The sequence below is a fragment of the Anolis sagrei genome, chromosome 4 (genome assembly GCF_037176765.1).
Source record: "Anolis sagrei isolate rAnoSag1 chromosome 4, rAnoSag1.mat, whole genome shotgun sequence".
Classification (NCBI taxonomy): Eukaryota; Metazoa; Chordata; class Lepidosauria; order Squamata; family Dactyloidae; genus Anolis; species Anolis sagrei.
The window spans coordinates 155,068,334-155,095,744 of record NC_090024.1 but is presented as its reverse complement, the minus strand read 5'-3'; the positions used below and the strand labels follow the sequence as shown (position 1 = coordinate 155,095,744).

Sequence of the window (27,411 nt, the reverse complement as noted above, 5' to 3'; positions counted from 1 at the left end):
ATCACCATGGAAAAGAATGGGACCAAGTTTAGGAGATTCTGGGAAAATGTCCAAAAGTAACTTTCCCAATCTCTTTTCCAATCTCCTCCTCCTCATCTTTATCACTTTTCTAAAGTTTGGAGTCAAACGCATAAAATATTATAAGAACAATATATCAAATATATACAAAATGTAAGCATTGAAATGCAGTTACACAAGTCACAGCATTAAAACAATCTGAGACAACATCTAAAAAGATCAACATTGGAATTAAAAAGAAAAAAAATGTGTTATTTAGCTTGGTGGGGCTTGCGTTCAGTTCAAGAGATATATCCAGTTTAAAGTCTAATTTGTAGATTAAGGGCCCTTCCACACAGCCATATAACCTAGAATATCAAGACAGAAGAGCCAACAAGATTTCCTTTGAACTGAGTTATCGGAGTCCATACTGCCATATATTGCAGTTCAATGCAGAAAATGTGGGATTTTATTCAGCTGTGTGGAAGGGGCCTAGGGAATGTTTCTGCACCAATTCAATATTAGAAAATCCCGGAGTTAAGGCAAGGTACTTTCCTATCTCCCTTTTAAATTATATATTGCAAAGAGAAATCTTGAAGGTCGAAGTCCCTAACGACACTGCCATATAGTGAAGTTTTAAAATGCATCATATGGCAGTGTAGATGGGACACGAGGCAGGCATTTTCCATGGAATGGTCACTTTGCATACTTTATTTGTAAGCAAAAATGTTTAGGGGATGATGCCCATTCAGTCAGTTCAGGGCAACCATAAGTTATTGAAAACAATCCGGGAAAGTACTTCCAAAGAACTAGCAGAGGTACTGTACTTCCAGTTTTTGAAGATTATTAACATGGGTTCTAGAGGCATTCTCTCCTGACGTTTCACCTGCATCTATGGCAAGCATCCTCACTACCTCTGAGGATGCTTGCCATAGATGCAGGCGAAATGTCAGGAGATAATGCCTCTAGAACATGGCCATATAGTCCGAAAAAACCTACAACAACCCAGTGATTCTGGCCATGAAAGCCTTCGACGATTATTAACATGTTGATACATTTTCTGATGTGTTTGCTTAAATTACAGCTCTTCACAGATTTGGTGGCATTTCTAAATTTATTGTGATTGACAACCCCATAAGACCATTCCCCTCATATCTCATCTTCAACTCAGAAGTAACTTTCTCTGGCGTAGTTGTTCGGCCAATTGGGGTAAGTATCACATTGCCTTAGCACATTTCAGGAAAAAGAAGTGGGCTGGGTTCCTTTGCATATTGCTTCATACATGATAAATAGGAATGAGCTCATATCGTACCCTTTCCAAATCCTCTCTTTCTTTGAAAAGTTTACAGTGCAAGCTACCGGCCTAAAGGAATGGTGGGCAAACCTCAATCGGCCAACTGAGCAAACCTTTAGCCACCAGAAGATTAAAGATACAGAAAAACAGGTAATATATTCAGTTCCTTGAGTCCACGGGCTTAAGAAAATGATGGGTGATCTTATTCCCAGATCTGAATTGGGAGAATGGGTGGGCAAATGACTTCCAAATGAGCAAGAAGAGATGGCCTGGTCAGTTACTTGCATTTATAGCATGAGGCTGTTTGTGGCTTGGGACTACATTAAGTGGTTTTGGGGCATTGTTAAAATACTGTTCTGAACAAAAGGACATGGATATTGGCAAAATGAAGATGCCTACAACAAGAGTGCTGCATAGCAAAATGATTTTTTTTTTTTTTTGCTCTTGCTTAAATGAGCATGAGCCTCACGAAGCATCATCTGTTTGATTTTCAGCTGCCAGGATTCAAAGACCTAGCCCTTGAGAATACTTTGCTTGGTAGTTCACTCTCCTTTATGGACAAAGAATTCATGTATATGACCACTGAAGATGCAATACTACTTGGGAAGGTGAGCTGCTTTCTTTTTTTGTTCACAATCTATTCAAACCATTTGTGTCATATTTTTAATCAACGGAATGTCTATTCTGTTGTAGTTAGAGGAAGGAAGACTTGGGCCTCAAGCCATTGGAATGATTGATCAGATCATCAAAAATATTGATGACCAATGGATTCTATCTCTGATTCTGGAGGGTCGATATATGGTTCCTAGTGCTTCCGGTCAATTGATTGATTTTAGCGCCACTGGCATTCTTATGCCATCTACTTCAATGAAGGGTAAGCCAGAAGATCACCAAATGTCATGAAATGTTTTGTTAGACTCCTGATTCAACACATAGTCAGTGTTTCTATGTTCGTTCTTAAAGGGGGAAAAGAGATTGTCCTTTCTTTTATGAAGGTGACAGGTTCCCTAGCCAAAAGCTGTAGACAGAGTTTAGCTAAGTCTCCTTTTACAGCCTTTACTCTTTTGATCTCTTGTAGTAAAAGAAGTGGAAAATGAAGCAGATCAGAAGAAGACTCATAATATCCAAAAGGGACTTCATCTTGAGAGCTCATCTAGGTAACCCAAACATGACTTTTGTATTCAGCCATTATGGTTAAATTATTGTCCCACGCCACAGCTTTGTTCATGAAAACTGAACTGTGAACCTGTTTGACATGGCTGTGCAAGGTGGAGAGGCATATAATATCCCCACAAACACACACGCTTTCATTCACACATGATGCAAGTCATAGCCAAGTTATTTTTGCACTATTGGGAAAACATCCCATGAATCCGATTCTTGGAGTTTAGGAAAACAAGGGTACCAAATTACATAAGGAACAGCTCTTTGGGGACTCCAAAATCAACCCCTTGAGGTGCTCCCTCATTCTGTTTAATGCTGGACCTGGCTCTGCTAGTTATACCAGTGGTTAAATGTCTTGTATATGTGATTTCCTATTTCCTTTTAGCCTCCAAGGATTTGGAAAGTTTGTGTGGGGACTGAACACAGGACCTTCTGTACATATCGTGGAAATCACAGGCAAATTCAGGACACAAGCTTCCCTGAAAATGAGTGTCACATGGGACTTGGAAGATGGGAAGTTAGAATTTCAAATTGAACCATTCCATGAAAAATATGAGCTGGCAGTGGCAAGGTACCGTGATTCTCCAACCCTATCTATCTGTTGGTCTACCTACATACTATTAGCTGCACTCTCTGTTACAATGAGAAACACATACTACTTAACCATTTCAGGAAGAACCATAACAAGATTCAGAGCTACAGCTCAGGGTTTTGTGCACTTTCTCTGCCTTCCCAAAACATTGTTTCATGTTGCAGTATTGTCTTACGGTTTTGTGGGAGTTTTATGAACCCATGATGCTTCCCTATACTTTAGTGACTTTTCACTAGAATGCAATGGTCTACTAGGATTTGTTTTCCGAGTTACAAACATCTGGCTTACAAATGATTCATAGTTAAGAGCAGACAGAAAGTGAGAGAAATCTACCCCTTAGAAGGGAAATTTACTCCTGAAAAAGCTATTATAGGGAAAGGGTGTGTCAACTGAAGCTTTATCACCCCTCTTTGTTTCCATAACAAGCCATTTTTTTTCAAAATCCATTTATCACAAGGATAGAAAGTGAGGTGGAATCTTCTGAACAGGGGCACAGACAGAAAAACAAACACCACAGGGGTGTAAACTTTTCCCTAAATATACTTGGCTAGTGTTGTACTTAAAAAATGAACCTGTTCTCATTTACATACAAGTTCAGCTTAAGAACAAACCTGCACAACCGATCTTGTTCATGATTCGGGAACTATATATGGAAACTGAAGAACACTTTTCACTACAACAATAATGAAAAATGTTTTTTCTTCTTCATATTGAGTAATAATAAGAATTTATTTATATTCCGCCCTTCTCCCTGAAGGGACTCAGAGCAGATTACAGCATATACACAGACACGGGCAAACATTCAATGACATTCAATGGGACACAAATACACAGACAAAGGCAAAGACTTCTCCTATCATTTCCAGCTCTGAAGGTGGATGTCATTTTAGAGCTCTTTTTCATTTTTTTGGGGTGGTGATGGAAGGGACATATATGTGCTTGCCATTTGAAAGTGGCTGAGAGTGCTGTATGTGTCTTCTTTTTATTCTTCTTTCACTTTCCTGTCATCTGCATCAGTTGCCTACCAAATCAAAAAAAAGGTCCATTGTAGAGTTCACTTCTGACATTTCCTTGAGCTTGGATTAAAGTGTGGGAAAGCAAGGGGGTTCCACACCTGCAGAAACCTGATTGTCCAATGAAAGAAAAGACCTTTTCACTTTTGCTCTCCAATTGCAGATAGAATAGCCTGTGATGTAGTCTTGTAATGTGTACATATACTACATTGTAATGTTGTGTGTGTCTGTGTGTGTGTAAGCTATACTGAGTTTTTCAGTTTTGGAGAAAAGTGGACTGTAAGTAAACTTGTCATAGTGAGATCAAGAATTTAGCCTGAGCCCCTGAGTATTCGGAGCTTGTGGAATGATCTTGCTGCTCTCATGCCATTCATTCAGTGAGTGTTTTTCCCTTTGAATGTCCTTCATATTTCCTCGAATTCAATGGCATTCCCTGTGTATACACACAGCCACGAGGCACATGTTGTTGCAAGGCACCTGGATTATGAGAAGAAAGCTCCAGTCTTTCCCAAAAGGCCTGTTGAGGATATTTTGAATGAAGAGTTCCAGCCAAGGGGAAGCGGCATTAAAGTAAGGCTCTCTTGTGTGTGTGTGTGTGTGTGTGTATACACATGCATGCATTTGTAAACATGTCCTTTAGGGAATATCATAATTTCCTGATGTTTCAGGCTGTTGATGATAAGTTTGATAACTGATTATTATTCTATTTAATGAAAGAACACAGTTTTATATTTATTTATTGTGATTTTGGGAGAAAAAATCTTCCCCTGTTTCTAGATTAATTATAGCTTATAAGTTCTCACATAGGTTTTGTTTTAATATACTGACACATGAAGGCAATACTGGTAAAATTAGACATTTTAATAGGAAGTCATCATTCATCAGCAAGCTAGTCTTTATGGTCCAAAAGCTGAAAGAACTACAATGGTTCCAATGATATCTGAAATATAAACCCAAAATGTGGCCAATGTGACTCAGATATCTCTTTACACTGGGATTTTATTTATTCTGTAACATGCTCTTCTCTTCTCCATGTACACCTTGCATATTACTGCATTGCTTCTTATGAAATACTTACAAGACTATATTTACTGCAGCAATCAAGGTCCTCCTACAAAAAAGACACTAGAGATCGGTGTCTTGCACTCCCCGTGGTCCCGATGAAGCTCTGCCGGGAGACTGTGAAGAAAACAGATGATGTTGTGCCCCTCCGGAACACATGGCTGCACTTCTTATGTGAAAGCCATGAAACCAAGCTTGTGCTGACACCAGGTAACATCTTCATGTCACCCAAATATTCTGTTTACAGTGTATCAGTGATTGGGATGTTACATGCATTTTCTAATGCACATGTGTGAACTGTAATCCATACAGTTGTTGCTATGGAGAAGATCAAAGGAGAAATCCAACTTGGTCTTGGGCAATCCAGGATGAAAAGAGAAGCCAAACAGCATGGAGTAAGGGTAAGTACATCACACAGATAATAAATTATCCCATAAAATCAAACACAAAATGCTAAAGCAGGAGCTGTACTGAGAGTATAATACTTTAAAGGCCCCTAAAACATTCCAAATTTACTTTACTTTCTTTATCATCTTTCCACACTGCAGTGATTTGGGGTATCATAGCTTTGATTCCCATAAATATGTATAAGGAATGCTCAGCAGTGTACTATTATGGCATCAGTGACCATCATTTAATAACAACAACAACAACAACAACAGTATTTTTGTACCCCGCCTCTATCTCCCCAAACGGACTCAGGGCAGCTTTCACATGGCACAAAGTGCCTAAAACAACACATAAAATAAAATAAAATATGCAAAACAATACAAGATAAGCCAGAAGTATATAAAACAACAATTTGAATTCAAAACAGCACCAAATAACCTATAGTGTCAACTGTCATAAAAACATGGTCAATTGTAAACAAGAAGAAGGGAAAGGGATAATGCAAGTTGTAGCTAAGGATCAACGGCATGGAATGAAAGTGCTGTGCTGTATCATAGTTGCGGACCATTAGGCTAGACATTTTCAAAGGCTTATCTAAACATCCAAGTCTTCAATTCACTCTGGAAGAAGGACAGGGTACGAGGCCTGCCTAATCTCCCTGGGGAGGACATTCCAAAACTGGTGGACCACCACCAAGAAGGACGTCTCCCTCATCCCCACCAAACATGCTTGTATTGTGGTGGGACCACGAGGAGGGTCTCCCCGGCAGATCTTAACGCTTGTGCAGGTACATGAGGGGAATGTGATCATGAAGACAGGCAGGGCCCTAACCGTTCAGGGCTTTATAGGTGATTATGTGTACTTTGAATTGGGACTGGAAGCTTATTGGCAGCCAGTGCAGCTGTTTTAATAGGGGCATCATCTGATCCCTATAATTTGCTCTACAATTGACGTCAGGCTTTAGTGAAAAATGGGAAAGAAATATTATCCTTTTTTTTTTATTGAAAACACTGCCCCTGTCATGATGAAGCCTTTCATAGGAATCTCTTGCAACCTTTCAACTATTGCTGAAATTTGAGGAAAAAAAAAAGATTCTTCAAACAAGGAAATGCACCAGAAGTTGCAGTATTTGTTCATCTCCTTTTCAAGCTTTTAAAAAATATATCCAAACAATGCTTCTGTAGTCCCAGAGTATTTTCTGGCAATCCCTGATACCAGTTATAAAATTTTATTCCCATCGTAATATGGGATTCTTTCTAATTTCTGGGCATATTTTACAAATCAGTTTCCTCCCACTTCTATATTTTAAAAAGAATTACAGTTGCAGTTGATCAGTGACTTGTCTTATTTTTGCTTTCACTTACAATTCCTAAATAATACATAGAAAAATTCCCTTTCAAACTACAGAAAAACAAACAATACTCCTGTGGTGGACCTTTGATTTTTTTTTTTAAAAAAACTCACATTAGGATTCAGCTCTAGTGCAGGTGCCAGGAATGGTTGGAAACACCCCACCCCACCCCCAAAAATGGAACGAATGCAGCAAAAGTAAGGTTGGGAAAATACAGAAAACAGAAATAAGCTGCATCATGAGAATTCACATTAAAGAGGGATCTGGAAGAGACCAGATATGGGAATAAGGTAACTGACATTGCAAAGCTATTCCTTTTGAGGCTGTACACCAAACGGGCCTTGTGAAAAATACGAGCAAAGGTGTAGCCTTCACCACTTGTATCTTTTGTTTCACAGGATGAGTGCCACAGTATCCCAATTCCACCCGAGGGCCAGGCAGGTGTGTGCAAAGCTGACTATAGGCCTGTCTGTGGCAGTGATGGTAAAACCTATGGAAACCTGTGTACATTTTGTCATGCCAAATGGTGAGTAGATTGCATAGACAAACATCTATAAGAAAATGAAAGTTCCTGCAGTCCTCTTTAGCATTTCAAGGCATAGATAAATGTCTAAAGATTAAAATGCTCAGAAGACCTGCAGAGTTTCCACTTTGGCTGATGCCTACAAATCTATATAAATAAAAATGTAATGTTCGTTTTTGCGATTAATATAACTCAAAAACCAGTGGGTGAATAGACACCAAATTTGGACACAAGACACCAATCAAAGCAATCTATGTCCTTCACTCAAAAAAAAAACAAAACAAAAATTAACCGGAAAGATCTAAGCTAAATGACTATACAACCCCGCCCCGCCCTTGCTCCTGCAGAGGGGGGGGAAAAAAAACAACTGCTGAGAGAGAGATGGCTTGAGAGAGGGAGGGACAGGTGGCCCATATATCCCTCTCAATACCCCCTGCCTCTCTCTTCCCAAAGGATTGAGAGAGAGAGAGAGAGAGAGAGAGAGAGAGAGAGAGAGATGGCACCCTCCTCCAGATCCATCTCTCCCCTTCCTTTCCTTTCCTTTTCCCCTTGGCTGCCTAGGACTCACATGGAAGGGCCTCCACTGGGCTGCTGGGAACTCACACGGAAGGGCTTCTCTGATTGTGTGTGCACGTGTGTATGCGTAGGCACACACACATATCTCTACATACTTCAACTCCCAGAAAGCTCACCATACTGAGTAATGGGAAGAAATTCTGGGAAATGAAGTCCAGTATTCAAAGAAAGGACAAAAACAGGAAATGTACACTCTGTGAGTTAGGAAAGGCTATCCAGGAAGGCACAATGAAAAAACACTCCCGAAAGATGGCCATCCATTTCTACTCTATAGCAACCCTGGGCTATAATATCTACAATAATATCTATGCATCTATCATAATAATATCTATAAGTCAATAATAATAATAATAATAATAATAATAATAATAATAATAATAAATGTCTATGATATTTATGTTTATAACAACAATATCTACATGTCTATAATAATGTCTGAATGTCTGTAATAATAATGTCTATATGTCTATAATAATATCTATAATATCCATATGCCTATAATAATAATATCTGTCTGCCAATAATATCTATACATCTATAATAATAGTACCTATATGTCTATAATAATAATAATAATAATAATAATAATAATAATAATAATATCTATATACGTATAATAATATGTACACATCTCTAATAATAACAACTATATAATATCTATAATAATAATATCTATATGCCTATTAATAATATCTATAGGTCATAATAATATCAATTGCCCGTTTTTGCTTGAAAGATATTTAGCCTTGTGCTCCTATTTTTTATCAGTTTTATACTAATTTATGCAATGCTTTTGATATGAAATAAATAAATAACATCTATAATAATAATACCTACATGCCTTTAATAATATTTGTGTCTATAATAATATCTATATGCTTATAATAATATCTATACATCTTTAATAATAATAGTAATAATAATAATAACAATAATAATAATAATAATACCTATATAATATCTTTGAAGATGTATATGGCAGTGTGGACTCAGGTAACCCAGGGCCCTTCCACACAGCCATATAACCCTTTGGCTTTGAGGAGACTGAAAAGGGGCCTGTATTAGGTTGACACTTTGCCACTTCAGTTGTGTATTGATAGCTTAGAAACCAGCTCTACCTCTTTTCTTTCTTTCCCATTTCTCCACAATGGGCCACAGCAATGCGTGACCGGGTACAGCTAGTGATATAGTAAAAAACATAAGTTCTTAGTGGTGCAACTAGGGACTCTTCTACACTGCCATATAAAATCCATATTATCTGCTTTGAACTGGATTATATGGCAGTGTAGACTCATATAATCCAGTTCAAAGGAAATCGTGGATTATCTGATTTGATAATCTGGATTACATACATGGTAATGTAGAAGAGTCCTGGGACTCTCAGTTTTAAATGCTGTAATTTTTTCCTGTTTTATTTTTCCCCTTCAGGGATAGTGGAAACGCGATCACACTAGCCCATCAAGGTGAATGTGAGCGAAAGGTAAATCTACTCTTGAGACAATTCCCTATTTCAAATCTGGCCTTTCTTACTAAAGGTCTTGCAGTCTTACACGTAAAACTAGACGAGGAGAGGAGACGTATTGGTAATTACATGACTTTCCTTTGGAAAGAAAGTAGCAACCGGCACCTGCTGGTATGCACAGGTCTGCTCTGATGGCTATGACATGCCACCCCTACCACCACTAAAACCACTGGAATCTGGTTTTTAATGCTAAAAGAGAAGGACATTAAGAACACTCAATGTGAAATATCTAGATTCTTGCCCGAGACTGACATCCATTGGACTATGATTGCTCAGTCTATCTTCCTCAAAGCAACTAAACACACTGAGCACTTTGGGTGCAAAATAAAAGGACAGTGTGATGTCTTTATCCTTCTGCAATTTGAAGCAAAGGGAGATCAGGTGAACTCATGCAACACATTGCTGATACTTTGGGTAAATGGTCAATGGTGTAAAACTAGTTCATTTACAAAAATATGGATGATTTTAAAAAAAGTGACCACCTTGTAACTATTACTGTTGTGAATTGGTCACCCTATATTTCTTGGTTATTTAGTTTTTAATGTTTTTTTAAAAATTTCAGTGATATTTGTCTTTACTATTCCAATGTAGCACAGATTTTATATATTCGTGCCATAACTTCCAACTCTTAAACAAACAATGCATAGAGAATTTCCCCTTTGAACTATAGGGAAACAAACAATACTTCTGTAGACATTAGATTTAAAAAACAGCTTTGGATTGAGCAGTAATGCATATGCCAGGAATGGTTACACCCCTCCCCCCTCCCTAATGGAATGAACGCAACAAAAGTGGTAACGATGGGAAAATATAGAAAATGGAAATAGGCTGCGTCATGAGAATTCATACTTCTTAAGAAGGATCTGGACGAGCTCAGATATGGTATATGAGGAAACTGATATTACAAAACCAGACCCCCCCCCTGGTGGTGCAGTGGGTTAAACCACTGAGCTGCTGAACTTGCTGACCAAAAAGTTGGCAATTCAAATCTGGGGAACGGAGTGAGCTCCTATTGTTAAGCCCAGATTCTGCCAACCCAGCAGTTCGAAAACATGCGAATGTGAGTAGATCAATAGGTACCGCTTCTGCGGGAAGGTAATGACGCTCCATGCAGTCATGCCGGCAACATGACTTTGGAGGTGTCTACAGACAATGCCGGCTCTTCGGCCTAGAAATGGAGATGAGCACCACCCCTCAGAGTCGGTCATGACTAGACTTAATGTCAGGGGAAAACTTTACCTTTACTATTACAAAACCATTCCTTTTGAAGCAGTACACCAAATGGGCCTTGTGAAAAATACTAGCAAATGTGTAGCCTTCACTACTAGTATTTTAATGGTTTTTAACTGGGAATGTTCTAATACTGTTTATATTTAATTCTGTTTTAATGTTTGCATGTTTGTATATTTGAATTATCTGCTGATGCTTTTATGTTAAGCTGCTTCGAGTCTCCTTCAGGAGAGCTAAAGCTGGGTATAAATAATCATAATCATAGTAATATTTTTTCGTAGGATGAGTGCCGCAATATCCCAATTCCACCCGAGGGCCAGGAAGCTGTGTGCCAGTATGACTATAGCCCTGTCTGTGGCAGTGATGGTAAAACCTATGGAAACCTGTGTTCATTTTGTAATGCCAAAAGGTGAGTAGATCGCATAGACAGCCTTCTATAACAAAATTAAAGTTCCTGCAATCCTCTTTAGCATTTGAAGGCATAGATAAATATCTAAAGATTGAAATGCTCAAAAGAAATGCAGAGTTCCACTTTGGATGATTCCTACAAATGATATAGTAAAAATATAAGTTCTTAGTGGTGCATCTAAAGCCCCTTCTACACTGCCATATAAAATCTATATAATCTGCTTTGAACTGAATTATATGGCAGTGTCGACTCATTTAATCCAGTTCAAAGCAAATTATGTGGATTATCCGCTTTAATAATCTGGATTATATGTTAATGTAGAATAGTCCTAGGACTCTCCATTTTAAATGCTGTATTTTTTTCCTGTTTTTTTCCCCCTTAGGCAAAGTGGAAACACGATCACAATAGCCCATCAAGGTGAATGTGACCGAAAGGTAAATCTACTCTTGAGACAATTCCCTGTGGCAAATCTAGTCTTTCTTCCTAAAAGTCTTGCAGTGTTACATGTAAAACTAGATGAGGAGAGGAGACTTCAATGTAATTAGGTGACTCTCCTTTGGAAAGAAAGTAGCAACCAGCACCTGATTGTATGCACAGGTCTGCTTTGATGGCCATGACATGCCACCCCTACCACCACTAAATTCAAGCGCTCCTGTATACTGGAATGTGGTTTTTAATGCTAAATGAGAAGGACATTAAGAACACTCAATGTGAAATATCTAGATTCTTGCCTGAGAGTGACTTCCATTGGACCAGGATTGCTTAATCTATCTTCCTCAAAGCAACTAAGCACTCTGAGCACTTTGGGTGCAAAATAAAAGAAAAGGACAGGGCTATGTCTTGATCCTTCTGCAATCTGAAGCAAAGGGAGGTCAGGTGAACTCATGCAACGCATTGCTGATACTTTGGGTAAATTATCAATGGTGTTAAACTACATAAAGACTGATGATTAAAAAACGGTGACCACCCTGTAAATATGATTGTTGTGAATTGATCTCCCTATATTTTTTGTTATTTAATATTTAATTTTTCTTTTCTTTCGGTTATATTTGTCCTTACTGTTCTAATGTAGCACAAATTCTATGTAAAATCATACCACATATATTTGACATTAATATTGATATCTGAAATATGTACAGAAAAGTCTTTACATCTCAGTCTGTGATGGCAAACTAGCTATCTGCTCTAAGCAATGCAAGGTTTTCTGAAAGAAAATACTGTACACCCCTTATAAAATCAAAACTTTCCATACAATAGTCCTGGCAAAACTGTGCTCAGAGCTAGCATTGCAACAGTTCAAATTGTTTACGCTCTGAATATGGAATGCAATACTCTTCGTTTTTTATTTTCATATTACTACTGAAATGATAAAAGCATGAATAATGTAAGGAATAAAAGCTAAAATTGAAACATTTAGAATCCCAATAACTGGCCATGTTTTACAATATCTTGGCATCTGTCTTCCAAACCAATTACAGGGAGTTATCTCTTGAAGTTTTAGATATTTATTTGAACAAATGTGTCAATGACCTAGGAGGACAAACTGAAAATACTGTAGTTGATCCCCTGCTTCAGGGAATCTCAATCTCTCTAAAGGTGAATCTATACTGCCCTATACCCTAGGATCCGATCTCAGATTATCTCCTTATCCTGGATTAACTGGCAGTGCAGATAATAGAAAAATTGTGGGGGAAACCCCAGAATGGGTACGTTTACCAGCGGTTTATTTTGTTTCATAGAATATGTGCCGTGACTACCCTGTCGGAGGAGGTGATCGCCCATGTACAAAGGAATTTAATCCTGTCTGTGCCAGTGATCGTAAGACCTACGCAAATCCGTGTTGCTTCTGTAATGCTAGACGGTGAGTAGATCACATAAAGATCCATGTACAAAAATAATAGTTTTTGGGGTACCCTATACCCCTCGGAAATTATAATATATATATATATATATATATATATATATATATATATATATATATGGATGGCATGGGCAGAAGAAACAAGAAGTTCCATTTTTGGTGATATCTGCCAATCTCAATAATATTATTGGTAATATCATGTACTCTCCATTTTAAATGCTGCAATTTGTTCATGTCTTTCTTAGGCGAAGTGGAAATACTCTCACAGTGGTCCATGAAGGTGAATGTGAGCAAAAGGTAAATATACTGTTGATGTAAATATACTGTTGATGTGACAAATGTAGCCTTTCTTACCACAGTGCTTGCAGTCTTACATGTAAAAATAGATAAGGACAGGCGACCCCAAGGTAACAAACTGGCTTTCTTTTGGAAGAGAAGTAGCAAACAACATCTGGTGATATGCACAGGTTTGCTTTGGTCACCCCATCCTGATCATCCCACCCCTGCCACCATTAAATCCAAGCTTTCTCTTATACTGCAACAAGGCATTTTAATGCTCAATGAGAAGCACATAAAGAATACTCAGTCTAGAACTTCTAGATTCTTGCATGAAAGTTATTCCCGTTGGAATACAGTTGCTCAGTCTTTGTTTCACAATGCATCTAAACATCTCCAAGAGCTTTGGGTGTGAGATAAATATTATTGCAAGGAATTGCTCCGTTGGGTGCCTGCAGTCAGTCTGATGTGGCAAGCCAGCTTCCTGCTCTAAAATATCAATTTCTCTGTCGTTCTCAATGAAAGAAAACTCTCTTGCTAATAAACTGGATTCCAAAACCATTAAATGAAAATTAGATATGAACCAAGGTTCCACAAAGCTGGAGTTCCTTCTGAATAGGTGGACATACTTATTTTGTCCAAAGGTGTCCCCTGTGTAGCAACTAGAAAACCCTGTTTGTATAATTAATGTAGGTACTAGGCAGCCCTATATAAATTATTATGTTTCCCAGTGATAAAAAATATGGCTGCCATTTTTGCATGGAAGCCAAGATCTATATCCTTTTTGAAATTAAAAATATGCTCTCTGATGTCAGCAAAGGATCTGCTTATGTTCGTTTACTTCAAAAGAATAATCTGTCGTAGCTTTGTTTTGGGTGATGACGGCTTGAAGTTGAGTAGATCTACCCTTTTTAGGGAAACCATGCAGAACCAAAGAACAAGCTTTGTGGATCAAATACAATCAGCAATACATAAGCACGACATGATTCCGTGTAAATACAAATGTCAAACGTACATTTCAACAAAAGTGTTTCTTTGTCTTGCTCTAATCTCACTCCAGGGTGGAAGCAAGTGGCAGAAGAAACCTTACAAGCAAACTGAACAGCAGTTTGGTGAATGCTATGCAAACTCAGACAGTTCCAGCTCTTCTTCCTCTAGCTCTTCTTCCTCCAGACCTTCTTCTTCAGACTCCTCCAGTTCTTCCTCCTCCAGTGCTACCTCCTCTGAGCCCTCTTCTTCAGACTCCTCCTCCTCTTCCTCCTCCTCTAGTTCCTCCTCTTCTAGTTCCTCCTCCTCTAGTTCCTCCTCTTCTGAGCCTTCCACTAAAAAAAGACAAGGGAGGAAGAAAAGGGACAGCAGCAGCAGCAGCAGCAGTGACACCGAGAGCAGTAGTAGCAGCAGCAGCAGCAGCAGTGACACCAAGAGCAGCAGTAGCAGCAGCAGCAGCAGCAGTAGTAGCAGCAGCAGTGACACCAAGAGCAGCAGCAGCAGCAGCAGCAGCGAGAGCAAGGGGACACGCCGCCATGGAAACAAGCGCCTTTATCAGAAGAAATCTAAATACAGTTCTTCCAGCAGCAGTGACACCAAGAGCAGCAGTAGCAGCAGTGATGACACCAGCAGCAGCAGTGACACAAGGAGCAGCAGCAGTGACACAAGTAGTAGCAGCAGCAGTGACACAAGTAGCAGCAGCAGTCAGAGTTTTGAGAAGGTAACTGTCTTATCCATTGTTCTGTGCAGAATTTCTGGGAGAGACTTGATAATGTGTGTCTGTGCGCCTTCAAGTCACTTGTAGACTTAAGTCACTTTTGGACCCATAAATCTCACAGGATTTTCTTAGGCAAGGAATACTCACAGGTGGCTCTGCCTTCCTCCGAAATATACCCTACAACACCTGGTACTCCTTAGCGGTCTATCATCCAAATACATACTCATGAAAAGTTGACCTTATTCATGAATTTGAGGGCAGATTATGGGGTCAAATCAAGTGGAGGGCCTTCTCTGTGGTTGCCTCCCATCTCTGGAACTCGTTCCCCAGGGAGACTTAGACAGACACCACCCTGGCTTTTCTGGTGTGCTTTTGGGGATTGAACAACCAATTTCCATGCCACGTCCTGTCCCAGGTCCAACTTGTCTCTCTGATGCTCTTCATCTTATCCCTCAGCTGAAGATTACCTCTACTGTTATCCTGTCCGAGCCCCCCACAAGTCATAGCATTTTCTATCTATCTCACCCATGGATTTTATCAATTTTTATCCATCGGTCTAGCTCTCTTTGTCTAAATCGATTACCATTTTATCATTTATTTTTTATTATGGTTTTTTATTTTGATGTCATTACTATGTTATTATTATTTTATTTGATGTTATTGTCTTGTTTTATATGTATTTTTGCTCTTTTGTAATTTGTTTGGGCCTGGCCTCATGTTAGCCGCCCTGAGTCCCTTTGGGGAGATGGTTGCGGGGTATAAAAAAAGATGATGATGATGATGATTATTATTATTACACCAAGGGTTATTTCATGGAGAGAGGAAAATACCAATGCCCACCCCTAGCCGCTATCATCATTTCCCCATCCAAAAAAAATCCAAAAGTTTCATCATGGAGGTGAGAGTGGAGGGAACCAGTGTTTCTTTTAGATCATCTAGGGACAGACTAGTCATTTACCTCTGTACTCAGAGAAGGGGATGGTTCTTTTTTGATAAGAGTTAAGGTACAATACTCACATTGGTCCATAGATAAATTACCCAGGGTTTTAAAATTAATTTTGGAATAACATTCTGCACATATATACAATTATATATGATAAAATTTACAAATGAACAAATTGTATCTCCCTCGGATCAATGACTGCTGGATTGCTGGGTTTCCTGCTTGATCCTGGGAGAAACAATGTGTTCACTTATATTGTACCCTATTGTACTGTGTTGTATTATTTCATTTCTGCCAAGCTAGGAAGCAAGTAATCCAGAAAAAAAGAGCCAATCTGTAAAGCAGTGGTTCCTAAACTGGTTCTGTGGGTGTTTTGGACAACAGCTACCAGAAGCCCCAGCCTCCTTGGCCCACAGTCAGGAATTATGGGACCTGAAGTCCAAAACACCCAGAGGACCAAAGTTTGGGAATGATTACTGTACAGTATATTAATGTTCAGCTTTACTTCACTATCAAGCTGTGCCTGAATGCAGAACAGAATTCTTAAAAGCATTGTATAAAATGAAATTCAGTCTATGTGCACAAGAAGTTTATGAAACATATCTGATTCCCTAGAGTTTTGGGTCCTATATCTAAGATATTTCATTATATGAATATATGCAAATACAAAAATTCCAAAACACGTCTGGTTCCAATCATTTTGGATAAGTATTAGGTATCTGTATCAGAATAGCCATTCATGAAACAAGTAGCATTTTGTTATCACAATGAAAAATGTATGATCTCATTTTTATTCTAAGCCTGTTGCTGGAACTGCAAAATCAAAAAGTAACATCAACTCATTCAATATTTTCGTATCTATTTTTAAGAGACCACGAGAGATTTACCAATACTCTTTCAAGTCAATGAAACAGCAGGTGAGACTTTTCGTTTTAGTTGGACAAAATGTTTTTTAAAAACCAAAAGTTTGAAGCAAAAAATTGAAGGGCAAAAAAACAAACAAACAACAACCTGTAGTTGCATGGTCGTTTCCTTCTATTGATGTGTCACTGAGATGAAGGAAGGACAAATATAGCTGGCTCTCAGGATGCCCATTCTTCCAGTTGGGTTCTGGCAGGTTGGAGTAGATGCCCCCTAGAGGACCTACGCATTTGGGGTGGATTGTATGGAAGAAGGCTATCCTGTAGGCAACCTGGATTCAAACCATGTAGGGCTTTAAAGATCAAAACAAACACTTTGTACTTTGCCTGGAAAGAAATTGGCAACCAGTGGAGTGATTTTAGTATGAGTGTAATAAATTCACTCCCTGATGTTCCTATAACTAGTCTGGCCTGGCGTGTTTTGAATTAATTGAAGTTTCCGAACTTGGTACAGAAGTAGTGCATTGCAGAAGTCCAAGATGAATTAAATTGTTTAGTTGCAGGTAGAATATATTGTTGATGGTCAACATGTAGTTAAATTCCATTGATTCAGTAACTCTACTAGGAGCTCCTGGTGGCACAATTGGTAAACTCTTGTGCTAGCAAGACTGCTTACTGACAGGTTGGCAGTTCGAATTCAGGGGGCCAGGTGAGTTCCCATCTCAGCTCTAACTTCCCATGCAGGGACATGAGAGAAGCCTCCCACAGGATGGTAAAATATCCAGGCATCCCCTGGGCAACATCTTTTCAGATGGCCAATTCTCTTACACCAGAAGCAACTTGCAGTTTCTCAAGTTGCTCCTGACATGGATTTTTTTTTTTACTCTACTCCAATTGGGACCAACAATTAGACACTTGTTATAGTTTAAAAAAATAACTTTTCCAAACTCTGGCTGTCATTTCTCACCTCCAATGTAAGTGGTGGGTGTACTACTTCGACCATCACCGCAGTGCCACTTTATGGAAGGGATTGGCTTTTCAATGAGTGTCAAGCAAATCCAACAACTACAGAGGCTCATTGTTCAATCCTCAATTTCCTCTGTGTTTAATACTACTACTACAAATAATAATAATAATTCATTTTATTTCTTACCTGTCCTGAAGACTCGAAGTGTGGCACAACAAACTTTAAATATGCATTTGGTTTTGCAGTGGACCAAGCAGGAAACTGATCGCAAACAGAGGCCAAGGAGCAGCAGCAGCAGCAGCAGCAGCAGCTCCTCTACTGCGACTTCTAGCTCCAGCAGTGAGGAAGATAGAAACATTCCGGTTAGTATCATAACAAAGCAGATTGTAAAGACTCCAGTCTATGGGTTGTCTCTTTGGATCTTTTCCTTAACAGACAGCAGGTGCACATCTCTAAAATAAGCTGAAAGTGGTTAAATTGGCATTGATAGTTACATCAACTGGGGTGGGAGGATAGCTTCAAAGTTCTGGGCAAACAATTATCTGAGCTTTGTCCATTTTTATGGACCAGTTCCTCTTATTTTATATCTTGCTTGACCCAAACAAGCCAGATTCTGCTGGCTTTTGTTATTAACTGGACTTTCATGTGACCTAGTTTATTGCCAGAAGTCTTCTGCAAGCAGGCAGCTTTTACATCCATCTAATTGAAATTGATATCCCTATTAATATATTCCCATTCAAAACAACATTTTAAAGCATCAATCAAAGTATTTTTCCTCTTTTCTCCTATTAGAGAAAATGGATAAAAACTGTCAAAATTAGTATTCTCATCATCCGTCGTGATGCCAAGCTGCATGGATCTGAAATTGTGATATATAAAGCTCCCAACTGGCTAAGATTGATTGCTACAGACATTACACTGCCAGGCAAGCCATTTATCTGCTGGGACTCTGGAATAGTCAACCCTTACAAAGCCAAGGTAAGTCCCATCAGGTCATGCAGGTGATCCCACAGAACAAGACAACCAGGGGTGCGTGATGTATTTGAATAAGTTGTATTTAATATTCTTCTCTTCCTCTCAGTCGTCTTTGAAGGCAGGCCAGGATTGCAAGGAATACGAGGTCACAACTGAAGTGGAGACTGGTTCTTTGGCTGATCATCCAGCAATTCGTTGGAAACTTGCATACCCCAAGATCCCTTCCACAGTGTCTGACATTTTTAAACGGTTAGTAAAAGCTTTGTTTATGACATAAAACAGAGTCTTAAGGCTCATCCATAAGGGGAAAAAGTCTTTGAGAGTTCCAAATTTTGTTCTTCCACAAAGCGATTTGTGGAAATGGGTGGAATTCAATTTCTGAAATATCGAGATATATCATATGATCAGTGGGTGAGGCGGGAAGAGAAAGCGAAGGAGAGGAGAAGGAAACCTGGGATATTTTTTTTAAAAGGTGGATCATATCTCAGAATATGCAGGAAAATTTTTAAAACTGAACTTGAAGCAGTTGATTCTTTCAGAAACTTTTTCTCTCTTCTGGATCAGCCCTTGTCCCCTGAGTCCTGCAAGAAATCAGATGGAAAAGGCATGTTTCATTCTTGTAGTCTCCTGAAAAAGGGCCCTTTTTTCTGATACAAGTAACTCTTTTGGGAATGCAGATTAGGCTTGTGGTGACCCCAACTCAGACTACCACTTGTACCCATATTCCAGTCAGTGTCCTTCCTACTGATAGGGAGATGTCTCCAGAAGTGTATGGATTTCTAAAGTAATATTGTCCCACGTAGAAACTGACATATTAACTGTGGGATAATGCGAACTCTCAGAACCTCTGAGCCATCCTGAAAGGTAGCATTGATGGCTGGGAGTGGTAACCAGGGGTACTTTGATTGCACTTTTCCTGCATGTCAGGGTATTGAACTTGGATGACCCATGTGGTCTCTTCTAATTTTATGATCTATGAAATACATGTGGGATTCACCTCTGGTGTCTCTTAAATTAATTAAACTGGATAATGTGATTCTTCCTTCCTTTCTTGACAGGTACTATGAACTAATCCCTGAAATGGCATACATGCTGGGACATTCACATAGAATTCAAAGAAACCCCTCTCAAGAAATTTCAATGGTTCTGGCTCTAACCACTCCACGCAGCTACGCCATGGTTACAAGGATCCCAGAGGTCAGTTGTCTCTATCTGTGCCAAAGTATCAGTGCAGGAATGCTCTGAAGGAAAAGAAGGGTGTTTGCTGTGCTTAGTTTTTTAATCAGTCCTCGTGTTTCTTTCCAGGGTACTTTCTTTAAAGAGGACCTCATGCTTCTATATGAAATGCCTTATATCAAAACTTCCAAAATCATTGATGTTCCATCAAGAGTCCTTGCGAGTCTGAATGGTGAGGTTTTTAACATTTCTACACTCTTTAACCCAAGGGTGATCAATCTGAACCAGGATGACTGACAGTGAAAGCTATGGAAATTATTGGTAGTGGAGGATCCCCTTCTCTGCTTTAAGCCATTTAGTGTGAGAGGAAGTCCAGGTCAGTTTCCCCTAACATTTTAGTTTATTTCTCTGAAAAGAATGTATAATTGCACCAAGCAATTCCATTACCATCATGGTTCTGTAATTTTAAATAGCAATGAAGAGCTGAACCTGAGCCATATAATAATAATAATAATAATAATAATAATAATAATAATAATAATAATTTGTTTTTATCCTGCATTATCTCCCCAAGGGAACTCAGGGAGGTATAGAACAGAAAAAATGGCAAACATTTAATGCCAACAAGGTGTGACAAAACAGATCGAATCATAAACAATAAATAAACAACTTCATAGTATAATTATAAAATAGCACAAACTAACAAGATTAAAAATGGAAATATGTAAATATAACATTTAAGACATGTTTAACTAATACACTGAGTAATAGTAAGCGATAAAATATTAGAAGTATCAGACAATGTGAGGCAAACCCCAATACTTGTTATTGTTGACCTGGAAGAATAAATAGTAACTTAGCATTCAGTAAGAAAATCACCCTATCAAAGTTACTGGTCCAAGCTAATCTTGTCCAATCTAATTGTATTAATTTCTTTTCTTAAAATAATCATTTTAGCGTTTCATAGCTGTTTACATAACATTAAGGATCACTCCAAAAGTAGTTATTTTCTCTCATTCATGTTGCTGCCTCTCCTTTAGGTATGTGTAAAGTAAGCGGTCAGACAATCCAAACTTTCCATGGACAAATCATCAACAAAGGATTGGTTCCCGGCTGTTTCCTGGACTTGTTACAAGACTGTACCTGCCACAAAAACTTTATGGTGTTGATTAAATATGAACCTGATAACAATATACTGGTCAATGCCACCATGGAATACACGTAAGTATGCTCAAACGTGGCAGTAAGCGAGTTTTTTTCTTGGGATGAATAAAAGAACTCGAGTCTTGCAAATCATCAAATGGGCAAAATATACCTAAATACTGTTTAGCTTTTACAATCCAGCTTCAAGGCACTGTAATGCCTTGCCAATGCTAAGCATATGTAAATCAAAATGGTTAATTGAAACAACATGAACATAAATGAGGAAAGAGCTTCAGAGTGCTTGATAAATGTATTTTCTTGATGATGACCTGATTTCAGTGTTGGAAAATTCAGGAATTGTGATCACAAGGGAAGATTAATGCTCTATTGCATGTTTATTTTTCTATCAGGGAGATTGTCCTCAAGATTCGTGATGGAAAACCGTTGTTAGTAATGAATGGGACCACCATACAGAGCAATGAGCCTTCCTTACGCAATCTCAGAGGTACGTACAAGACTGTATGAATGAATACCCAGATTGAACCATTTGAATCATGATTTGAGGCAGACGGTGGCCAACAAATAGATAAACATCAATAGTTTAACTTGAGGGTGGAAGGTATACTAAATGAGTGTGGCCTGTTCCTCGGATTACAGGCTAGAAAATATTACCTAAACTAGCTTGGGGACCCGGCGCTGCCCGGGTTATTAGAGAAAGGAATTGTATATCAAGGTTGGTCTTTATCAGTTATTTATATAGCTCGCAGTAGTCTCAGGAAGTTAGTGAAGGTACTGCGAGTGCCATCATCTGTGGTCCATCCTCCTCCAAACTGCACCAGGATGGAGAGGGTCATGGGGGCTCTGTGTGCTAAGTTTGGTCTTGATCAGTCATTGGATGAGGGTCACAGCAGACTCAGAAAGTGAGTTAAGGTACTGCAAGTCCCATCATTCATAGTCTCCCTCAAACATCACCAGAATGTTGAGTTGGCCATGGGGGCTCTCTGTGCCAAGTTTGGTCTTTATTGGTATTTGGATGAGTGTCACTGTGGTTTCAGGAAGTGAATGAAGGTACTGCAGGTCCCATCATCCGTTGTCCATCCTCCTCCAAACAGCACCAGGATGTAGAGTGGGTCATGGGGGCTCTGTGTGCCAAGTTTGGTCGTGATTGGTCATTAGATGAGGGTTGCAGCAGTCTTGGGAAGTGAGTGGAGGTAGTTGAAGTCCTATCATCCATTGTCTGTTCTCCCCCAAACCTCACCAGAATATTGAGTTGGCCATGGGGGCTCTGTGTGCCAAGTTTGGTCTTCATCAGTCATTGGATGAGGGTCTCAGTGGTTTCACTAAGTGAGTGATGGTACTGCAAGTCCCATCGTCCATGGTGCATCATCCTCCAAACCGCACCAGGATGTAGAGTGCATCATGGAGACCCAGTCTGCCAAGTTTGGTCCTTATCGGAAATTGGATGATGGTTGCAGTGGTCTCAGGAATTGAACGAAGGTACTGCAAGTCCCATAATCCATGCTCAATCCACAATCAACCCACACCAGGGCGTAAAGTGGGTCTTGAGGGGTCTATGTGCCAAGTTTTGTGTTGTTCAGTCATTGTAGAGGGTCGCAGCAGTCTCGGAAAGCGAGTAGAGGTACTTCAAGTCCCATCATCCATAGTATGCCCTACTCCAAACTGCAGTAGGATGTAGAGTGGGTCATGGGGGCTCTGTGTGTCAAGTTTTGTTTTGATTGAACATTAGATGAGGGTTGCAGCAGTCTTGGGAAGGGAGTGGAGGTACTTGAAGACCTATCATCCATGGTCTGTCCTCCTCGAAAGTGCACCAGGATGTAGAGTGGGTCATGGGGACTCTGTGTGCCAAGTTTGCCCTTGATCAGTCATTGGCGAGGTTCTCAGTGGTCTCAGGAAGTGAGTGAAGTGACTGCAAGTCCCATCATCCATTGTCAAATTCTTCCAAACCGCACCAGGATATAGAGTGGGTCATGCGGGCTCTCTGTGTAAATTGTGGTCCTGATCCATCATTGTTGGCAGTTGTAATGGTCTTAGGAAGGGAGTGCAGGTATTGCAAGTCCCATCGTCCATGGTGCATCCTCCTCCAAACTGCACCAGGATGTAGAGTGCATCATGGAGACTCAGTGTGCCAAGTTTGGTCTTTATCGGTAATTGGATGAGGGTTGCAGTGGTCTCAAGAATTGAGCAAAGGTACTGCAAGTCCCATAATCCATGGTCCATCCCCGGCCAAACCACACCAGGATGTAAAGTGGGTCATGAGAGGTCTATGTGCCAAGTTTGGTCCTGATCAGTCATTGGATGAGGTTAACAGCAGTCTCAGAATGTGAGTGATAGTACTGCAAGTCCCATCATCCATAGTTAATCCTCCTCCAAACTGCAGTAGGATGTCGAGTGGGTCATGGGGGCTTTGTGTGCCAAGTTTGGTCTGTATTGGTAATTTTCTGTATTGGTAAAAGGCCCCTGGCCTTTTCCTTTCCTCTCTTTGTCATCTCGGAATCTTGGAATTGAGGCTGGCCAATCAGAGAATATATGCAAATTTCCTTCTCATGTCCCCGTTTCTGTCATGAACTCTTTTCTCCACCAGGGGCTCCTATTGAAGCTGGCCAATCAGAGACCATATGCAAATAGCACCACAGCTGCAGGCAATCAGAACGCTGGCACATACTCCTCCCGCCACACATCCGCTGCATACAAACTTTGACTTTTATTATATGTATAGATAGATAGATAGGTAACACAGATTAACAGAAAGGTTATCTCTTTTTTATTATAAAATAGACAGAAATAGACTATAGGAAGTTGATGAACAGGGATTTCCTGTTCTATAAGAGCATGAGATTTAGTTCAAAGCCCATTTTATTTGCTATAGCTAACCTTTTTCTTTGTTTAAATTGCAGAAACAAATGGTATCATTGTTACAGTAGGAGACAAAGATATTACTCTGCAGATGGAGAAAAATGGATTGGAGCGACTGTTCTATGATGGACGTAATGTCACGGTATGTTTCTTGTTGCAAATCATTTTCCAGACTGCAAATCATTTTCCAGATATGATTTGCAAACTCCCAATCCAAACTTGTGTTTTCCTTTGGCCTTCTCCATAAATCTCATTCTCTCTCTGCATCCTGGCCAGATGTTGCCGAGGGCAATGGATGATGGTTTGAGATTTGATGGAGCAGCCAATCCCCTTTGATTGTGTTATGCAGAACTTTAAAAGTTCTACTCAAGATTTTGGGCCTTGACACACAACCCCTCCCCATCATTTCAGCACATGAGACATCTCCTTTAAAATGGAAACAGGAACTCTGTTTTGATTCAAGATCCATTGGCATAGGAAACACCAGCTGTGGCAGCCAGAAAGGAACACGGGTTTTCCTTGAGCCACAGACCCCTACTTCCTCTGTTGTAGCCTGCAAGAAACAATCCTTATTATTTTGAGTATATGTGTGTGTGTGGAGACGACGTGTTTGCCATTGTACTGCTATTAAGGTCTTCCCATCCTATTTTTCAGTAGCAATGCAATCATTAACACAATACCCTCAATTCAATGTTTCCGTGGGAGACTGAATGGATGTAGCTACATTATTCCTCATCCTGAATGTAAATTAAGTTTCAATGAATGCTGTTCATCCTTTCATCAAGGTTGTGGTGACTCCTAAGATTGGATTGGCCTGTGGTCTCTGTGAAAATTACAACGGAGAATCAGGACCTCTCAGAACCCCAAGTGGCTACTTGGCCAAAGATCTTGTCAGTTTTGCCCAGTCCTGGGTTGTTCCTGATGCCTTAGGTGGAAGTAAGTGGACTCTTTTGTTACAACTGAGATGGCTGGTAGTTGGGGACTTTGCAGGGCTGCTAGATAAAGTGCCTTTTCATGTGCCAGTTCACTGGTTCTCTGTTCAAGGTTTTAAACGAACCTACTTCTTCTCTTGTAGCCTGCAAGCTGCAGCACTCAACAGTGACACATGAGAATCCAGTGCTGGCTGCAGAAGAAAATTCCCAGTGTGTTTCCAACCATCCCATTCTGCAGTGCCAAGAAGGGTGCTCGCCCACTGAAACCAGCGAGATTTCTGCCGGTTTCCACTGTGTGTCAGCTGGTAAGTCTATGTCACATCTACTACTCAGGACTAAAATTAGTCTCCTCTTCTCTCTCTTTCTTTTCCTGACATTATAAGGTAGATGGGCACCTGGTTTAGTGCAATGCTCAGGGCACTATGAAGATATTTCTTGCTCTTCCAAAAGAAGGGATATGGGAAAGAGTCACAGTTCTCTCTGTGTTAATAAGAAGAAGAAGAAGAAGAAGAAGAAGAAGAAGAAGAAGAAGAGGAAGAAGAAGATTTGTATCCTGCTACCATCTCCCAAGGGACTCGGTGCGGCTTACATGAGGCCGAGTCCACAATACAACAATAACAATAACGGCGATAATACAAAAACAATACAGAACTCATAGTAAAATAAGCAAAAACAATAACAATAACACGACTCATTTAAAAACCAATGTCTGGGCCAAATGTAATAATTATTTTTTTTTAAAAAAAAATGCTGGGCATGAACAGGTAACATGTAACTGGAATAAAGGTTTTGGAGAGGGAAGAAATGTGCAGACAATCCAAAATCATTATTAAAGTGCATTGCTGTCCTGATCAAAATTGCCTTCCCCAATTGCTATTTGGAGGCTTCCCTTGAAACTTCAGAGCGGACTTTCTTTTCAAGAGAAAGCAAGCAAGAGTCTAGTTTGTCCTTAGCTGTTGAGACTAAAAAAGTATTTCCCCCTGAAAAACATCCATTCTGATAATTTCTTCCCTGTTTTTCTTCTTCCCTAGGGACAACTTTGCCTACTGAAATGACAAAACTTGTTGAAAAACCTGAAGATTTTGTAGACACCGTTCGATCCCACGTGGCTTGCTCTTGTGATCAGTGAAGCGTGTCTCTACTGCCAATTCCTACCTGAACCTTAACCTGTAATATTGTTTTTTGTGTGGCCCAGTCTCTCAATTCTGAGCAGCTGAACCTATGTTAATTTAAGTATTGTAAAAGTCTTACTAAAACCTAGATCTCTGTCCCATCCCATCCCAAGTACAGAGAACCATGAATTAAATGAATGGCTTCCTAATAAACAATTGCATTCAAAATGAGTAATACAGTGATGATGTCTTTATTCCATTATATATGCTGAAGCATGAAGGGAAATGTTTCTGCTACATGATGCGTGGACACACCTATTTAGTGGATTAGAAACTGAGTGGATGAAGAATTGTAATTATTAAAATCACTACAGAAAGTAATGAAATCTCCATTCTAGGTTTCATAACAGTAAACTAATAACTCCAGAATTGTTGTTCTCCAAACTGTTTCAGTGAAGAATAAAAAGCTATACCCCTATTACTACTTTTATTCATTTATTCTATTATCCAGAAGAGCTCATATAGGTAACAGTTTTACATAAAATCACATAATTAACATTTTTAAAATATCTTAAAACCACAAGCCTAAATCTATAACTTGCATATTCACTATTGTTATTGTGAGCTTTGAAGTTCCTTCTGACTTAATGTTGACTCTAAGAAATACATGGAATGGGTTTTTTCTTAGTATGATTTCATTGGGTGGAGGAGCTCCCTGTTTCTTGCTCCTTTCCTCTTCACCTGGTTTCATTATGCCCCAAAAATAAGCTAAGCAAGACAGCTATGTGTCTCCTCACTCCATTGCTCAATTTGAGTCAGAAGAGACCTAATAAACAAGTACAGTGCACCCTTATATCCAGTGAGATTTGCTTTCAGTACTCCATCGGACACCAAAATCTGTGAATATTTAAGTGCCATTAAATACAATAGTGCAGTACAATGCAAATGGTAAAATCAAGCTTTGTCTATCAGAATATTTTTTGGCAGGAGGGAATATTTTCAAACTGTGGATGGCTGAATCCATGAATGCAGAAATTGTGGACTAGGAGTGCTGACTGAAAAGGCAAAAACCTTGTTACATTACACTATAGAAGTTTGGTCAGATTTTCACAGATTTTTCCTTGAAATGTAAGTTACAATAAGATGTTACAAGTAACGTTCTATTTTTGAACTCTGCTCTTAGATAAAGTACAGGTTAGATTTGCCCTCTAGGACAGTGGCTTCCAACCTGTGCTCTGTGGAGCCCTAAGGGCTCCATGTGTACTTCTCAGAGGTTCTGTGGCTGCTCCAGGAAAATAATAATAATAATAATAATAATAATAATAATAATAATAAAAACATTAATTTGTTTCATGTCAGGAGTGACTTGAGAAAGTATTAATACTAACACTACTACTACTACTACTAATAATAATAATAATACTTTATTTCTAGACCACTTTCTCTCCCCATAGGGATTCAGGA

General features: G+C 39.4%; 1 protein-coding gene across 2 annotated transcripts in view; it reads left to right on the top strand.

The window, feature by feature from the left end:
- LOC132774088 (vitellogenin-2-like) overlaps positions 1-26,178 on the top strand; it is a 38,339-nt gene extending 12,161 nt beyond the window's left edge. Inside the window, exons 17-44 of one of the 2 annotated variants that reach the window (XM_060773842.2) lie at positions 1,082-1,206; positions 1,340-1,441; positions 1,786-1,899; positions 1,985-2,165; positions 2,370-2,448; positions 2,841-3,026; positions 4,510-4,630; positions 5,158-5,332; positions 5,435-5,523; positions 7,262-7,389; positions 9,391-9,442; positions 10,996-11,123; positions 11,506-11,557; positions 12,863-12,984; positions 13,230-13,281; positions 14,321-14,968; positions 16,778-16,825; positions 17,981-18,097; positions 18,528-18,713; positions 18,817-18,959; positions 19,769-19,907; positions 20,016-20,118; positions 20,927-21,107; positions 21,440-21,534; positions 23,945-24,045; positions 24,689-24,839; positions 24,979-25,140; positions 25,867-26,178. In XM_060773842.2, the coding sequence (XP_060629825.2) occupies positions 1,082-1,206; positions 1,340-1,441; positions 1,786-1,899; positions 1,985-2,165; positions 2,370-2,448; positions 2,841-3,026; positions 4,510-4,630; positions 5,158-5,332; positions 5,435-5,523; positions 7,262-7,389; positions 9,391-9,442; positions 10,996-11,123; positions 11,506-11,557; positions 12,863-12,984; positions 13,230-13,281; positions 14,321-14,968; positions 16,778-16,825; positions 17,981-18,097; positions 18,528-18,713; positions 18,817-18,959; positions 19,769-19,907; positions 20,016-20,118; positions 20,927-21,107; positions 21,440-21,534; positions 23,945-24,045; positions 24,689-24,839; positions 24,979-25,140; positions 25,867-25,964 (3,878 nt within the window). In that variant the 3' untranslated portion in view covers positions 25,965-26,178. The remainder of the gene's footprint in view (positions 1-1,081; positions 1,207-1,339; positions 1,442-1,785; positions 1,900-1,984; positions 2,166-2,369; positions 2,449-2,840; positions 3,027-4,509; positions 4,631-5,157; positions 5,333-5,434; positions 5,524-7,261; positions 7,390-9,390; positions 9,443-10,995; positions 11,124-11,505; positions 11,558-12,862; positions 12,985-13,229; positions 13,282-14,320; positions 14,969-16,777; positions 16,826-17,980; positions 18,098-18,527; positions 18,714-18,816; positions 18,960-19,768; positions 19,908-20,015; positions 20,119-20,926; positions 21,108-21,439; positions 21,535-23,944; positions 24,046-24,688; positions 24,840-24,978; positions 25,141-25,866) is intronic. The other variant, XM_067467795.1, reaches the window with a different exon arrangement.
- Positions 26,179-27,411: the final 1,233 nt, after the last annotated feature.